Genomic DNA, 17,599 nt, shown 5'->3' on the forward strand with positions numbered 1-17,599 from the left:
CCCTTAAAGATTAACTATCGTATAAATTAACTACTATTTTAAAGCTCTGGGATGGCATAAATTATAACTATAATCGATAATGATCGCATATGTCGAGAAACTTTGTTTCTAATCGAGCCAGCAGCAAAGACGAAAAGATACCTTCAAAACTCGATATATGGTAATAACTTCAGTACAAAATGAACCACTCCACATAGGCGTTCTGTACAAATTTTCAAGAGCCCTCTCATTGAACCAGTATGAGTGTTATCTTCATTGATTCATTCTGTACACAGTGGGGATCATTTTCTTCCTATTCTCGGTAGACATCCACTTGTTCAACAAGTTCAGACTCAATTATTTCAGACACTGATTCGTTTTTTCTTCGGTTAATTTTGTCGTTGAATAGATTATGTTGGGAGTTCAAACAATCCATTGTGATTCTTTTCATCAGAGATGTTCAAAAGTGGGGTAGGTAGAAATGGGAATATCGAAATCCTTCATTTTATTCCATCCGAAGTTCATTCGAAGATAGATACATCATATATACTAATGTGCCTATTCCCGAGATGCATTGAAATTCAGTCAGCAGAAATGAACTAAGAAGTTGGAGAATTATATGGTTTCATAGGAGGAACCGGTGGGAGGCTTCGATCGAAATTGAAAAAGAGGAAAGAAACGTAAGGAAACTCTCGAACTTCAAAGATAAATAATGTTGCTGAGGGTCAATATATAACATATAAGTTGTAGAAAGTTCAACTAACTATAAATAGTGGCGTTCCTTTATGTTTTTTTCTCTACATTGTTTTCGTTTTAGAACCGGCTTAAGTGGGAGCGGCAATGTGATTTATATCACATCCAGAGGCACACAAAATATCCCTGAGCTCCTGAAAACCTCGTACGTACAGGGAGAACGTGATACAATTGCACAATAATTGTAATCACCCTTGTTCCGTTCGCTTACAAGACATGGGAGCTATGCCACTCCCCCATCGAATATCTAAAAATGATTTTATTTCCCTCTTCAAATATCAATGACTTTCAAAGTCGTTTTCCTCCAAACATATAGCTCATATTACAGTTATAAAGATATACCTATTTATTTTGAATCACCAAACACCTTACAGAATTTACAGAACCGAACAGACCCAACGCTTGCACCGAGCTCGATGAATTTTCGGGATTTGTTACTACAAGTGTTGCTTCTTGAGAATATGTATCACATTCAGATCTACGATGATTTTTCTGGGACATAATTATGGCCCCACCCCAAAATCACTCCTGGTACCGCCAATACCTGAAACTCCGATATAATTCGAGATATTATTGAAAAAATTCGTCTGTCATAACCATCATCATGGATCAGGACAGAGTTTTGAACATGTACATTGTTTCTTTCACTCATGAGGTACAAGAGCAGCACTTAAAAGACCGAAAATTTCTCTTGATGTTGATTTTATGATAATCAATTTTAATCTTCTTTCGCAGAGTTGGTGAGGATGGAGAATGGAACGAAGTTGGTGGAATCCTGACACCGACCAATGATAGTACATTTCAAATAACGCATTTGAAACCGTATACAGTCTACAGCTTCAGAGTTGTAGCAGTTAACATCATGGGAGCTAGCCACCCCAGTAAAGAATCCTATTATATGGTTACTCTCCGAGAAGGTGAGTCAATTTTCAATGAATGAACACATTTTTTTTTTTTAGTTGATGTCTTGTTTCATTGATCCTACTTATAACCTAATATGTCTCTCGATAGATGTTGAAATAACTCAATAAAATATAAAATTCTTGCGTTGAATGATACTAGAACTAGAGAGTTCATTTTCTGTAATTTAAGAATGGTCTCAAACGATTGAATTGGCCTCATTGTTGAAGAATTCGTGGTCAATAACAATTCCATTTTCACGTCCATAATATAAGCACTATATCTTCCACAAGAAAAGAGCTAGGTAATGATAAGTACCTGGATGATTGACTGCTCTGGTCATGAATTTGAACAGGCACGCAAAAGCTCTTGAGTTCCTGTCAGAGCTCTCCCATTTTTCTAGGACTAAGAGCCTGTTATCTCAGATTTTTATTCGGGATCTGCATATAACACTCCAAATCCGCGTGGGGGATGGAACAAGAAGCCATAATAACCAACCCGTTCCAATTTAACACAGGCGCGGTAACTACTAATGCAGATTAGGCAATTCGATACTCAGTTGTAACATGCCAAAACCTACTAGTCCCTAGGCTCACTTCCCAAGTTCTAGAATATAAGTTGCCAATTTAATATCCAAGACTGAACCGCATAATTGTTCAGCTGATTGCATTATGATGCAAAATTGTATGTGAAGCTTACCATCATTAAGGGTGTAGAAGAGTAACTCTAACCGACTTTAATACGAGAATGCGACATTCACTGCTTCAGGAAGTGACGTCTCCTCCTGTTTCTGACAATGCAGTATTCCGCTCCTGGGGGACTTATAATCTTATTGTTGAAATGCCAATCAGAGGTTTTTGCCATTCCGTTCTTCCTTCAGTTTTGTCGTCCTTGATGAAAATTCAAAATTCTCCCCCAAAAGGAAAGAAGAAAGCAAAAATGACGCCTTATAAATAAATAAGATAAGTACGACTCAATTGTTGAATTACGAGGGTATATTGAAAAATTCTTAGCCTACTATAGAACCAAACAAAATTTCAATTTCAAAATATTTTAATACTCAACTATTCTCCTCTTAATTGGATACATTTATTACAGAGAACCTGCAACGTCTGTAGACCTTTCAAAAACAATGTTTCTTCTTGCTCTGCAAACCAGACCTCCACAGCATTTATTACCTCCTCCTTGGAAGAAAATTTACGACCTTTTAAACTTTTTTTCAGTTGAGGAAAGAGATGATAGTCAGATGGAGCCATATCTGGTGAATAAGGGGGGTGTTCTAGTAATTCAAACCCTAAATCACGAATTTTTTGCATGGCAACATGAGATTTGTGTGCAGGGGCGTTGTCCTGCAAAAACAAAAAACCTTTGGATAGCTTTCTGCATCTTTTCTCTTTAATTTTTTTCCGTAGAGTGGTCAGTAATATCGAATAGTAGTCTCCGTTTATTGTTCTACCCTTATCCAAAAAATCAATCATGATTACTCCATGGCAATCCCAAAAAAACTGAACCTTTCCAGCAGATTTTTGGGCACGAAACTTCTTAGGTCTTGGAGTATCAGACTGTCGCCATTCCATCGATTGTTGCTTTGTTTCTGGATCGTAGAAATGTACCCAAGTCTCATTCATAGTAACAATTCGGTTTAAGAAGTCTACATCGTTTTCAAATCGAGCATAATTCGACGGTCTGATAAAATCATGTCATGAACTGCATCGATATTTTCGGGGACTGACACAGAAATTAGCCTTCCGGATCGATCATCATCTTCAATGGAAAATTTACCTCTTCTGAAGCTTGCAGTCCAATTTTTCACTGTCACATACGAAGGACATTAATCACCAAGGGTATTAAGCATATCTTCGTGAATCTGCTTATCTCTTAACCCTTACAGGTACTTGATGATGGCTCGGTACTCCAATTTTTCGATATTCTCAATTTCTTAGCTTAGCTTGTCTAGGCTAACTAGATATCAATACATCCTCGTATTGGTCAGTATAAAAGCATTCGTTCTTTGCCATAGGGCCAGTCCATGAGCAAGCAATTGATCATTCGGGTGAACCTGTTCTGAGCCAATGAAAGAGCCACAGTGATGAAACAAATATACCTGAACGCGGGAGTTTTAAATTGTTACGAATGCGTAAAAAATTCCTTACAGCATATTACTCATCAGAACGTTCGACTAGGTGCTCTTTCATTTCATTGAGATTTATTGTAGTCCTGAGCAAGCATTTTTTCGAATAAATGTAATAACGCCGAGAAAGAGAATGATGAGTTTTTCCAATTTCCTAGTCGAATATAACCCGTGCCGTAAATTTTATAGGGAAAGGGGGACAAGTGCTGAAACTGCCTAGCGTCGGGAAAATATCAATAATACATGGGTTCTCACTAGCATTGTTGAATTATTTATACCCATAGTAATAAACCAACTCGAAGCTGGAGAACAAAGGCAAATCTAGATAAAGTCAGATTTCTGGAAGCAATTATAGTACTGGGGTAATTGCGCGTTTTTTTCACTTCGTATCATCGTGTTATTCACCTTGTTGAGGGTTCAAGAAAAGAACGTTGAGAGTTATGAGGGAAATATGAACGGATATTCGTTCTTGCCAGTTTGTTGCCAGTAACGCGGGCGTTATCACTGGGCCAAATGTCTGTAATTATCTAATTTCGAGTCATAAATTGCCTCAAATGGTTGGGTTAGACTCATTGACGAATAGTTCTTACTCAAATTCGATCGAATGTTGAGATATAAGATAAAACCTTGGAGCTGTACCTTTTCCATTTCAGTATAGAACCAACTGGATTGAAGGTATCACCTAGTCAGTGACTCAAAGGCTCTCTATACTGGTTTATGCTATTTTTGAAGTGCTGAACTTGGCCCCTTCCTTGAAACTGAAGAGTTCCACAATTCTTCAATTCACTTCTCGAATGGTAGAATAGATTGAGGTGACAGTATCGATTCGATATAGGTATTGCTTGTGAATCTGTCCATAGATAGTTTATACTTATAGTTTGATAAGGGGGTTAGATGTCACTGTGACCTTAAGGTCTATTGTGCCCATAAAAGCTGTTCTCACAACTGCACCCTCTACAGTTTGCCCTCCAGCTCCAGAGTTACAATGAACCTCAGTATCTGAAAGGGTTTCAAGGAGTCTAAGTCCTCCTCTCCCCCACAGTATCTACCCTCGTCAGTTTCTGATGAACCTATGCTCTTCATATGCTTCCTAAGGCGAAAATGTCTTGTGAGGAAGCCGGTGCGGCTTACTCAGATCCAAATACTTCTTGGATCTTGCAGTTTTGACATTCTGGAGGAATTTTTTGGAATGATCCATTCCTGGAAGAATCCTCTTTTGGTTTCTTCCTTTTCCAGATTATCTTTCATATAGGTGTATTTTCCTATACCACAGAAAGGCTCTTGACGAGTAGGTGGCGTTTGTGCTTCCTTTTTGGCAAGTGTGTTGGCTTCTTCGTTTCCTCTGAACCCAGACTAAAGAGCACTTGTTGTTCTTCCTTTTTTCATTGAGTTCGGCACTCCCATGTCAGCAGTTGAGGAGTTCAGTGCTTTGATAGGGACTCCACTATAAGAATGGATCACTATGTCACATCCTTGATAGGTTATTTCCAGCTTTATGTCCACGCATCTTTCATTTGCAAGTATTTCTGCCTGAAAAACACTCGAGCAGGAGTCTAACGATAGTGTTCATTCGGTGTTTGCATCGCATATTCCAGCGCTATCCCCTGTCGTGGTTTTTGAACCATGAATATACCATTTAATGGTATTAACTTTGAAATGGTGCAACTCATAGATGAGTTTCACCATCTACCAGCTTCAACTCGAATTGCAACCACAAGTTGCAGAAAATGCTTTGGTGTCTCAGTCTAGGTTGAGCCACACAGATAAAGGAAATCCCTGTATGAAACATTTCCTTGAAACATACCAATCGTTTAGCCTCTTTCCATATTCTGATATAATTTTCCTACAATATATAAGTTTCTTCCAGTGTCTTGACTATCGGAAAGGGCCTAACTTTTGAATCAGTAGTGATGATCCATTCATCAGCTGCATCATCTGAAAACCGACGTATACAAGTAGCTGGGAAGTTCGACAGGAAGTTGGTCATAGGAACTGGCTTCCTTTTTGGTGAGTGTGTTGGTTTCTTCGTTTCCTCTGAACCCATACTAAAGAACACTTGTTGTTCTTCCCTTTTTCATTTCGTTTGGCACTTCCATGTCAGCAGTTGAGGAGTTCAGTGCTTTGATAGGGGCTTTACTATAAGAATGGATCTCTATGTCACATCCTTGATAGGTTATTTCCAGCTTTATGTCCACGCATCTTTCGTTTGCAAGTATTTCTGCCTGAAAAACACTCGAGCAGGATCCTAACGATAGTGTAAATTTGGTGTTTGCCTCTTATATTCCAGCGCTATCCCCTGTCGTGGTTTTTGAACCATCAGTATACCATTTAATGGTATTAACTTTGAAATGGTGCAACTCATAGATGAGTTTCACCATCTACCAGCTTCAACTCGAATTAGCACCACAAGTTGCAGAAAATGCTTTGGTGTCTCAGTCTAGGTTGAGCCACACAGATAAAGGAAATCCCTGTATGAAACATTTCCTTGAAACATACCAATCGTTTAGCCTCTCCCATATTCTGATATAATTTTTCTACAATGTATAAGATTCTTTAACAGTGTCTCGACTATCAGAATGGGCTTAACTTTTGAATCAGTAGTGATGCTCCATTTATCAGCTGCATCATCTGAAAACCGACGTATACAAGTAGCTGGGAAGTTCGACAGGAAGTTGGTCATAGGAACTGGCTTCCTTTTTGGTGAGTGTGTTGGCTTCTTCGTTTCCTCTGAACCCATACTAAAGAACACTTGTTGTTCTTCCCTTTTTCATTGAGTCCCTTTGGCACTTCCATGTCAGCAGTTGAGGAGTTCAGTGCTTTGATAGGGGCTCCACTATAAGAATGGATCACTATGTCACATCCTTGATAGGTTATTTCCAGCTTTATGTCCACGCATCTTTCGTTTGCAAGTATTTCTGCCTGAAAAACACTCGAGCAGGAGTCTAACGATAGTGTACATTTGGTGTTTGCATCGCATATTCCAGGGCTATCCCCCGTCGTGGTTTTTGAACCATCAATATACCATTTAATGGTATTAACTTTGAAATGGTGCAACTCATAGATGAGTTTCACCATATACCAGCTTCAACTCGAATTGCAACCACAAGTTGCAGAAAATGCTTTGGTGTCTCAGTCTAGGTTGAGCCACACAGTTGAAGGAAATCCCTGTATGAAACATTTCCTTGAAACATACCAATCGTTTAGCCTCTTCCCATATTCTGATATAATTTTCCTACAATGTATGAGATTCTTCCAGTGTCTAGACTATCAGAAAGGGCCTAACTTTTGAATCAGTAGTGATGCTCCATTTATCAGCTGCATCATCTGAAAACCGATATGTACAAGTAGCTGGGAAGTTCGACAGGAAGTTGGTCATAGGAACTGGCTTCCTTTTTGGTGAGTGTGTTGGTTTCTTCGTTTCCTCTGAACCCATACTAAAGAACACTTGTTGTTCTTCCCTTTTTCATTTCGTTTGGCACTTCCATGTCAGCAGTTGAGGAGTTCAGTGCTTTGATAGGGGCTTTACTATAAGAATGGATCTCTATGTCACATCCTTGATAGGTTATTTCCAGCTTTATGTCCACGCATCTTTCGTTTGCAAGTATTTCTGCCTGAAAAACACTCGAGCAGGAGTCTAACGATAGTGTACATTTGGTGTTTGCATCGCATATTCCAGCGCTATCCCCTGTCGTGGTTTTTGAACCATCAATATACCATTTAATGGTATTAACTTTGAAATGGTGCAACTCATAGATGAGTTTCATCATCTACCAGCTTCAACTCGAATTGTAACCACAAGTTGCAGAAAATGCTTTGGTGTCGCAGTCTAGGTTGAGCCACACAGATAAAGGAAATCCCTGTATGACACATTTCCTTGAAACATACCAATCGTTTAGCCTCTTCCCATATTCTGATATAATTTTCCTACAATGTATGAGTTTCTTTCAGTGTCTAGACTATCAGAAAGCGCCTAACTTTTGAATCAGTAGTGATGCTCCATTTATCAGCTGCATTATCTGAAAACCGACGTATACAAGTAGCTGGGGAGTTCGACAGGAAGTTGGTCAGAGGAACTGGCTTCCTTTTTGGTGAGTGTGTTGGCTTCTTCGTTTCCTCTGAACCCATACTAAAGAACACTTGTTGTTCTTCCCTTTTTCATTTAGTTTGGCACTTCCATGTCAGCAGTTGAGGAGTTCAGTGCTTTGATAGGGGCTTCACTATAAGAATATATCTCTATGTCACATCCTTGATAGGTTATTTCCAGCTTTATGTCCACGCATCTTTCGTTTGCAAGTATTTCTGCCTGAAAAACACTCGAGCAGGATCCTAACGATAGTGTACATTTGGTGTTTGCATCGCATATTCCAGCGCTATCCCCTGTCGTGGTTTTTGAACCATCAATATACCGTTTAATGGTATTAACTTTGAAATTGTGCAACTCATAGATGAGTTTCACCATCTACCAGCTTCAACTCGAATTGCAACCAAAAGTTGCAGAAAATGCTTTGGTGTCTCAGTCTAATTTGAGCCACACAGATAAAGGAAATCCCTGTATGACACATTTCCTTGAAACATACCAATCGTTTAGCCTCTTCCCATATTCTGATATAATTTTCGTACAATGTATGAGATTCTTTCAGTGTCTAGACTATCAGAAAGGGCGTAACTTTTGAATCAGTAGTGATGCTCCATTTATCAGCTGCATCATCTGAAAACCGACGTATACAAGTAGCTGGGAAGTTCGACAGGAAGTTGGTCATAGGAACTGGCTTGATTCTACGACACTTAACATCGAATCGCCACCGCAGCATCGCTGATTGTCGGTTGAATTCCGATTGATTGTTCTTCCTTATTACGTTGTGATTAGCCGCAACAACTTGCGTAATGGAACCCTTAACAGCTAATTCCGCTCTGATATTTGCTTCGAATTACAAATGTGGTTAATCTAATTCGGTTTGCGAGACGAACTCCAAGGATTTGCACTTGTGATGTCGCAGGATATAAATTTTATATAACGCCTAAATAAGCAAATTGGCCTGGTTTCATAACCGTAACTATCATTATATAAACTATGTGGAGCTGGAATTCCCTATTAGATTCAATTTAGTCCTACAAATATTTGTTTTCATGTTACAAGCGTGATATCAGAACCGTGCGGTTCCTGAGCCATTTTTCGGAGCATTATGATTCCGTTTAACTATTGCCTACGCCAGTTTACCTCGTTGATACCTCCCAGGTATAGCTGAGGTCCTCCATAATTTTCACCCGTTGCAATCCTGGCGGAAGTTATTATTGTATATCTTCAGAATAACTAGCAGTGATGTGCTACCTGTTGGTAATTTGATTGAGATCTAGTAGCTATCCCAAGGCAGTTGGCCTCAGTGCTCCTAGAAAATCACTCAAAGCAATTTTGTGCTCAATTTCTAAGATAAGAGCTTAAGTGCTTGGTGTCTGGAGCAATTACGAAAACGCGTATCGTAGATACACTTCTCAAAAATTGGTAGAGATTGCATTAAAATTTCTCTTTCCTCGTGGCTTTTGTTGAGTCATCTGTTATACATGTGTTCTGGATGTTTTGAGTTGTTCTTATCATATTCTTTTTTACTTTACCAAGGTCTTGCTTTCTGAACTCGATCAATTGTAGTAGACTGCAAATGGTGGCTAAGAAACCATGTGGTATTTGTTGCTGAAGTTCGATTTGAATTGAAAAAAATTGAAGTAATCGATGGATCAGTCATGCGTAGAGGATTTTGACCCTTGTCAGCTGCTCAAAATAACCATTTTATCATCAATACAAAGAGGAATACTACATTATATGTGGGAGAGTTCTGTAAGAAAACAAGAATATACACTAAACATACTCTGGGATCTGATCAACATAAACATCGTGAAGTAAATATTCCTAAAATGAATTGATGAAAGATCAGGGGTCCCTATCAATCGTTGAGCAGTGTATTCCATCGTTTTCAATCTGTAGCAGTGAGGAAATGGAGTTCTCTTCAGAACGCATCCTTCAGCAAACTAAAATCGGAGAATTTTAAAAAAATCAGTTCTCTTGTGGAATTGTTACGATATTTGATGCAATACGGCACTCTTTCAGTTTCGTTTTTCTCTTGCTGAATTCCCTAGGAAGGCCATTTTCCAGTCTATCCCCCTTATTACAGAAAAGCCTAGAATTTCTCGTCGGAAACTCGTTTTCTTTTCTATATTTTCCCAGGTAATAACTTCTGCAATCGGTTTCCGTCTAGGTGGTTTACACCTTACAGTTATTCGATATGTTTCTATTGTTGTATTGGAACTGCATATAGCGTCGTTCCACCAATATAATTCAAATTGAATTCTGAAATCGACCATTAAATGGAGTACATTCGTTGTTGTATCCGAAAATAGTTGGAGTCAAGTTACACGTGAATTATGTGAACGAGGGATGTGTTGAAATGTACCTCTATTCCTTGAATTCTCGAATTAGAGCAATTGACGACATTTCATTCTTTCGATCTCGTGTAATGATCGAAATTTTCTAGTTTTTCAATAAACTACCACCCCAGATAAACGCAGAATAGACCTTGAACAGTTTCAAGAAGAATTTTTTCAATGTTACAGAAAGTGGAACAATATTCACGGAAAGAGTTTTTTCAATATTGAATGAATTTAAAATTTTTGACCCTGTTTCATTTCGAGTTGTGTAAGCTTTCTCTATTTAAAATAACGACTTTTTCTATTCTATTATATTGTGATTCCTTGCTTATTCAAGGTCTAAAACCATACCAGTTCTAAATTCTGATTTACGTCCATCGCTGACGAATTTTTTGTTCGAAAACGCGTATAGCATCTAGTCGAATCGTATATCAGTAACGATAAATCTTCAACTCTAATCTGTTATAAATCGAGCATACAAAGAATAATCAGAATATCTATCGATGTTCCGGAAGTATATTTCACGCATGAATTCTTTTATTCTCCCCCAACCTGAAAATTTTCGTTGGTTCGGTAGCAATTTATGAGAAATTTGTATTTGATTTTCGACATTTGTCATTCTTATCATGCCTCATCTCTCTAGAATGATGTATTCGACCGGATAATTCTGTTGAATTCTCAAAACTAACACAATTCTTCAGGCCATTTATCATTCGGAATCGTTGGCTTTATATTGACAAACGAATGTTGTTTTTTCAAGCGACAGCTACAGAAATTCTCCGAAAAAACATTCTCTAATATTGCCCTTATTCAGTAAACTATCTGTGTAAACATAAAGTCTACTCTTTCACGAAGACGATATTAACTTCAAAATCAGATACAGAATTTCAATTCCGAAAATTTTTAACCTTTTCAAACTAGGATTCCCAACAGGCATGAGCCACTTCTCTATTTTTATTCACGAATGAACGCTCCGAAGCTTCATCAGCGAAAAAACCTTTTCCATTTTCTCCTTCCACTGGTCATATTAATGATGTTCTGTGAAATTCCATTCATTCCTGGGAATGAAGCTGTGAATGAGAATTCCTTCAATTCAGCGATCGGATTTGTAGCAGAAGTGAAATTTGAAATTTAATAGTCCATTAAAAATTGGAAACACAGGCAGATAGAATGCATTTATGAACGCAGCCGTTCGCTGGTTACACAGGCCACAGGCTACTTTGAATTTTGTCAGCTTTTTTGCAGTTCAAACAGGAAATCAGGCTTTGCATGCTGGAATTAAACAGGGAAAATCCGAAATTCTGATGAATAACTACTGAAAACGAATTTATTAGATTTCGACAATCGATCTATTGAATCTGATATTAAACACAAAACGGTTAGTTTTTTCACTAATGAACATGTGCTATCTCACGTTGGGAATTTTTTGCATGACAATATGCCTGAATGTAATTCTTTATTTGCTCAAATCGCTCTTTTCAGTAGCTGAGATAAATAAGTTGGGAATATTGAACATTTCTCATTACAGGATTAGACACACCAACGTACTCTCATTTTTCCGGTTCATTTGAATACCCTTCAGTTCTATTTCAGGAATTTTGTGGAATTTTGATTTCAGTTTCAAGTTATTTTTAAAGATGTATCAATGTCATTCAGTCTCTAAGTGAAAAAATAGAAAAAAATTAAAACAAAGTATTGAAATAGTTGAATTTCGAAGATCGAATTTGTACCTAAAAATCACGAATATGATTAACTTCTCGGCTGATAACAATTCAGTAGTGTGAAATAAATTTGAGTGAGCCGACATGAAAGAATTAAAAAGAAGTAATCGTAACAGAATAACAATGAAACCCACTAGCATCAATTTGCATTTCACAACGTGAAGAGTGTGTTTATCAACATCTGCCATAACATTTTGTTGGCTCGCTTTAAAATATTGAGCTCAGACCAATTCACTTGTATTATTCACATAAGGGATATTGGTCGATCAAATGAAATTTTACGAAGGAATTTAAAAGAAGGTTATTTTAAGGGATACAGATCTTGACGTGTTCAATAATTCAATAAGGTACTTTTGCATACTGATCTCATCCACATTCGAAAATATGTTTCACATATGGCTAAAAGAGGTTGATATTCAGAGGAAATCACTGAAATGAGATTTTGGTCAGTAATTTCCTTTGATAGTTTTGCTGCTCTAATCTAAGAATCTTTGAAATGATGATCCCCATGTTCCATGTTCCAACGAGTAATGAAATTGGAAAATGAAACCCTCCTAACAGAAATTATTTAGGAAGGGGATGAAGTGGCAATATCTGAACATTGATTCCTAACCACCACACCATTAATCCAGAGGAGTGTTGACAGAGACGGTGTAGAAAATAGAATCCCATATATTCAGTCTTATAATGTTGAGGAATAATTTCATTATTCCTCTGCCAAAGTAAGAGAACAGTTTCCTGAATAAAATATCATTTTTTCCATGAAAAATGCAAAGAAAGAGAACACATATGGTCGAACTGAAATGAAAGTTTATTTTCCTCCCCACTATCTTTAATTTCAAACGGTTCCGATGCAGGCTTTGCCGATTGTGGGAAACCTGGATGAACGTTATCTCAACCGAAAAAAAATATGGAATTTATCCTTCCCAGAACTGACCTAACGGAGATTCGAATTGAGCCTCGCTTGACCCCGAAAGCAGACGATCCGTGTGCGAGATGAGGAAAAACATACTGGAAAATGCTTAAGCACAGGATCTTTCATCCAAGAATTCACCCTTCGAGTGTGAAAGCGTTCAAACTTTCATCCAATCTACCGGGAATATATCAGAGTTGCTAAATGGCGAATGCGCCGGGTTTGTCAGATCCATTTATGGGAAGATTTAAGCTTACTTTATCAATATAATATCAATATATCCGGTAAAAATTCGACATGGTTGTGGATTGCAATCAAATTTTCGCAGCCTTGTACCTATTTTCCTATTTTTTATAATGTGACAAAACAAAATGAGATCTCTTGTATGTATTACTATTTAAATTTGCAATATTGGAAATGGTATTGATTAACAGATCACCTCAAAGGTACAGAAAGGAGGATAGTATGAAGAAGTTTGAATTGAGCAGTTAATTTTGTTCAGTAATTATCAATACCCATATCTCATGAGTTTCTATGAAGTTGAAGGTACTTTTTTCAGAATGATGTATTCTTCATATTTGCATATTGATAATTTCGTATAAGAAAATTTTCTATGTGTTTCATTGTTTTGTAGTTTTGAGTCTACCTCATACGAAGGGAAAATACCAATCCTTTTTGTGAAATTTGCTGTTTTTTCAACAAAAATGTGTCAGGAAATAGTACAAAGATGATGAGATGGAGGACGCTAATCATTCTGACCACTTATATTCAGTTCTCGAAATAGTTCGAATCCAAACCCATTTCTAATTACATCTTATGGCAGCTGCTACATATAGATGAAGAAATCATGTTCTCACCTTTGATGATATCATCGGTTGTTTAGAGTTCACAGTGTATTGGGAAAGTTCAGAAATTCCTAATCTTGAAATTGATAGTAATTGACTTCTCAAAGACTGAAGGCTCGGTGTCGTCTGCGGAGATCCTGATTAATTATCTCGAACTTATGTTTGACTTGGGCTACAGTTGAGTAAAACCATTCAAGGATTCTACCGGGAAACGATACTACCAGAACGTAGTAGATGCTTCAAGAAAAAGTTTTGCCTCACGGTTGCATCCATTCAATTTATATTTATGAAGAGTGTTTCGATGAGATTCAAAATGCACGCTATTTTGGTTGTCAACCAGGAGATATAATCTAGAATCTAGATCCGAAATAATCGATGCTGATCGGAAAATTTTCGGTCCTTCTGAAAATAATGGTATAAAATTTGCAGGTTTTTTCCTGGAATAGAATAGAAGTTTGTCAAGCAGAAGCTGACTCAGTATATTTACCTATATTCGATAAGATTACCCTGAATTCAACATATAATTTGAGGGAATCAAAAATTGAATGCATATGCTACTTCGATTCGTGGGATTCACTGAGGGTAGCTTTTACAGGGTGGGGTACCTTTTTGTACACATCTTCCCATATATTTCATTTCAACAGATTAAAATTTTATTCCTTGAGGTGAGATCCTATTATCTGAAGATCCTTTCTGTGGGTTGTAGCACCCTCAGAACAAACACTTAATGCCTCTAGGTATTCTAGCATTCCTTTCACTAGGTATAAAAGTACTGATCGACAATTACGCCAAGGTAATACTCTTAAAACATATATTGAGAGAATTCTTTTCAGAAAAAAATATATTATTTCGATAGGTGGAGAAAGGGGTAATACCCAATATCTAAATGTTTTATGGCGCAAAATAATGTAGGAAAAATCGATTGATATTAAGCCCTTCGATTCAAGGGTTGTAAAATAGTGGTGAAAGGACATTGAAATGGATTTTATGCAAAATATATATCTATTTCCATTCCCTCTTCTAATTGTATTCATTATTTATAGAGATAATGCATCCCCAATGAAGATATTCTTTCCAACCACAATCCACCGGTTGGAATCGCCGAAAAGCCATATTTTATTACATTATCGTACAACATGATATTGCACCGTGAAATTTACCAATTTTGGGGGATATTCTTTGTTGAACGGATGGTGTTATGAATAAAATTTCAAGCGACGCTTCCATAGTTCCATTATAAATTTCTAAACGTTCTTTATATATTCTAGGTAATATATTCCATAAATAACAAGCCATCGTATTTTATGAAGTGCTCTATTCATCTCTATAGGGAAGTAATCCAGGGAACAATGCTTTATTTAATAACACCTTAATAGTTTCAAACGCCACCCACAAATGAATTATTTCATCGTTTGCATCGTGATAAATAAAACGAATCTATGCAATTCGCTGTTTCCCATTAGGAATTTAAATCTTCCCAGGCTTAGGGTCGATTTATTCTTTATGTATCGAATTTTTCTTCTCCTCTCAGTCGAAGTTATCGTCTTAATTCTACCGATGAAAAGCTCTGAACTTCCAAAACCAAACCTGGCCTTTCAAAAACTTAGACTTGTCCAATTTTCATCGGAAGATTCACAAATTTCGTGGCTATGAAATGATTCCACATGAAAACTCCATTCACGTGGCATTAAAATCCCAATAACCCAATAAAGGTTTGCAAAATCATCAGGAGTAGTCACAAACAATTCCTGTCCGAACTCTGCTGCCATATTATGGTTATATGGCATGACAGAAACCTTTTTCCGCTCGGGAGGATACGAAACAAGAAGGTCTGGGAAATCAGGACACATATTCCTTCAAATTAGCATGAGGGGAACGACAGCGCAGTTACGGACACGGAGACGTACAAATTCTCACTAAAATTGCAAAATGAGACAATTAACGCTAGTTTGTATTTACATTTGTGGTGCATGTGGTTGAGATGTCGCATTTAAGTTTGTTACATAGGTCCAGAGCGGTTCCCGGGATTTGGATGACTTGGGGGATTTTACAGGGCGTGTTTCGCATCACAAGAATGGTCGCCTTCAATTGCGCTGGGTGCGCGAAATCCAAGAAATATCGGATCCAGTGAGGCATGAATTTCGAATTGAAAGGGGACGAAATTGCGAATATATGTGCGAGGCGTCCTCCTTCGACGTATCAACATCCAGAAAAGGCGGGAAATTACATATTGTCATCGGTTCATTTTCCCTATGAAGTCATACATAGTAATTCATCGAAACTATAGCAGAAATTCATTGAAAATAAGAAATGGGGAAAGCACTCACTCTAACAGAATTATGTGCGCCTTAAGGCTGGTCCACATTACTCGTGCTCGCTCGTCTTGGGCTTGTCGTCGTCCACATAACTCGAGCAGCTCGACAAGCATAGCGATCCTTTCCTTTGATGTACCGATAACAATCGGTGCCGCTCAAGCTATAGGCTCGTAAGGCTTGCGCACTTGTCTCTCGACTCGAGCTATCCTCCAAAATACTCGCAAGCCTTCCCAGATTCACGAGTACGAGCATGAGTAGTGTGGACCGGCCTTAACGCTGTTTGGCTCCCAGAAAAATCCAGAGACTATCAAATTGGAACAGTTTCCAATTTGTATCCAAAGTACCAAGTAGAAACGCGACCATTTTAAGGTGAATCTTTGTATCCCTAATTAGTTCACGAACATATGTCCAGATATAATGATAAATTTCGAAATTTGAAGGTCGCGAAACTCTTATATTCTCTTCAGCTTCTTTGGCTTCCAATTTCGAATTTGGACAGTTCAATTTCTGTTTTATCCCTCTCCAAACAAAAATGTTGAATATTTTCGTGATCGTTCTGCACGAGAAGAAACATTTCCTGTTCAATACATTCCTGAAATTCGTATTCTGTAATATATGATAGGACTACCAATAAACATGAATCATAAGCTATCTCTGCTTCTCCGAATGAAATAATACGAGAAGCCAGAAGTAAAACAACGATGTTATTCTAATGTTATGTTGCAAATCACACAAAGGTTCATTTTGGCAGAATCATCGGGATAAGTTAATTTCCAAATCAAAACCGAATTTATTGCATGGAAATTATTGCATGGAGAGGTATTTGTTTCAATGGAGGTACAGAATTGTTGGTGCTTGATACTGCCATGAAGCAGATTAACAGAGAGTAAGTCATTGACAATATTATTTGTTTTGCTGCTATTAGGCCATATTTCTTATTTTTGGAAGATAATACACCACCTGAATTTGCGATAATTGTGGATGAAGCTCTGGAAATTCATGGTATTCCTTATCTGACCCTGCCCTGCCTGTCGACAAACCTCAATCCCATTGAACACACTTGGGATCAGCTACAAAGAGCTTTGGATTTTCATCAACCACCTCCACATAAACTTGAAGAACTCAGACGGTTTTTAGAGCAACTCTGGAGAGAAATAGATCAAGGCTACTTCAGCAATCTGATCGAAAGTTTGCAAAGGCCGTGATTGATATTCCAGGAGGCCATATTCTTTAACGAACCTTCAATTTTTCAATGTTCTACTACAAATACTAAAATTTTCACCTGAAACTGTGGAAAAAGTAATGGGCAGAAGCCCATTGATAATTGAGTGAACATTTAGATTTCTCATATTTCAAATATTAAAGAACGTTTAAAACAGTCTCAAAATCTTTGGTGGAGCAGTATATATCGAAGGTTCTGCACCTTTGTTGGAGATTTGCAGCCTTTTTCATCCATTTCTTGAACTCGACGAGTGTCAAAACGAAAACTGAACATTCAGGAACGGTTATTATTCTTTCTTCCTACTCGATTCCGAAGCTTCATCAAGGAAAAAATGAACCAAAAATGAAGACTATCATGGTGAAACTTCCGGGGTAAGGCGACAGGATAAAAATAAATAAAATCC

The 17,599-nt window shown here is 37.6% G+C and overlaps 1 protein-coding gene across 1 annotated transcript in view; it reads left to right on the forward strand.

Annotated features, from left to right (window-relative positions):
- The window catches only part of LOC123321261 (tyrosine-protein phosphatase 99A), a 272,028-nt gene that overhangs the window by 222,097 nt on the left and 32,332 nt on the right, over nucleotides 1-17,599 (forward strand). The window contains exon 4 of the mRNA XM_044908704.1: nucleotides 1,468-1,649. Within this exon, the coding sequence (XP_044764639.1) occupies nucleotides 1,468-1,649 (182 nt within the window). The remainder of the gene's footprint in view (nucleotides 1-1,467; nucleotides 1,650-17,599) is intronic.

The sequence above is a fragment of the Coccinella septempunctata genome, chromosome X (assembly GCF_907165205.1).
Source record: "Coccinella septempunctata chromosome X, icCocSept1.1, whole genome shotgun sequence".
Taxonomy (NCBI): Eukaryota; Metazoa; Arthropoda; class Insecta; order Coleoptera; family Coccinellidae; genus Coccinella; species Coccinella septempunctata.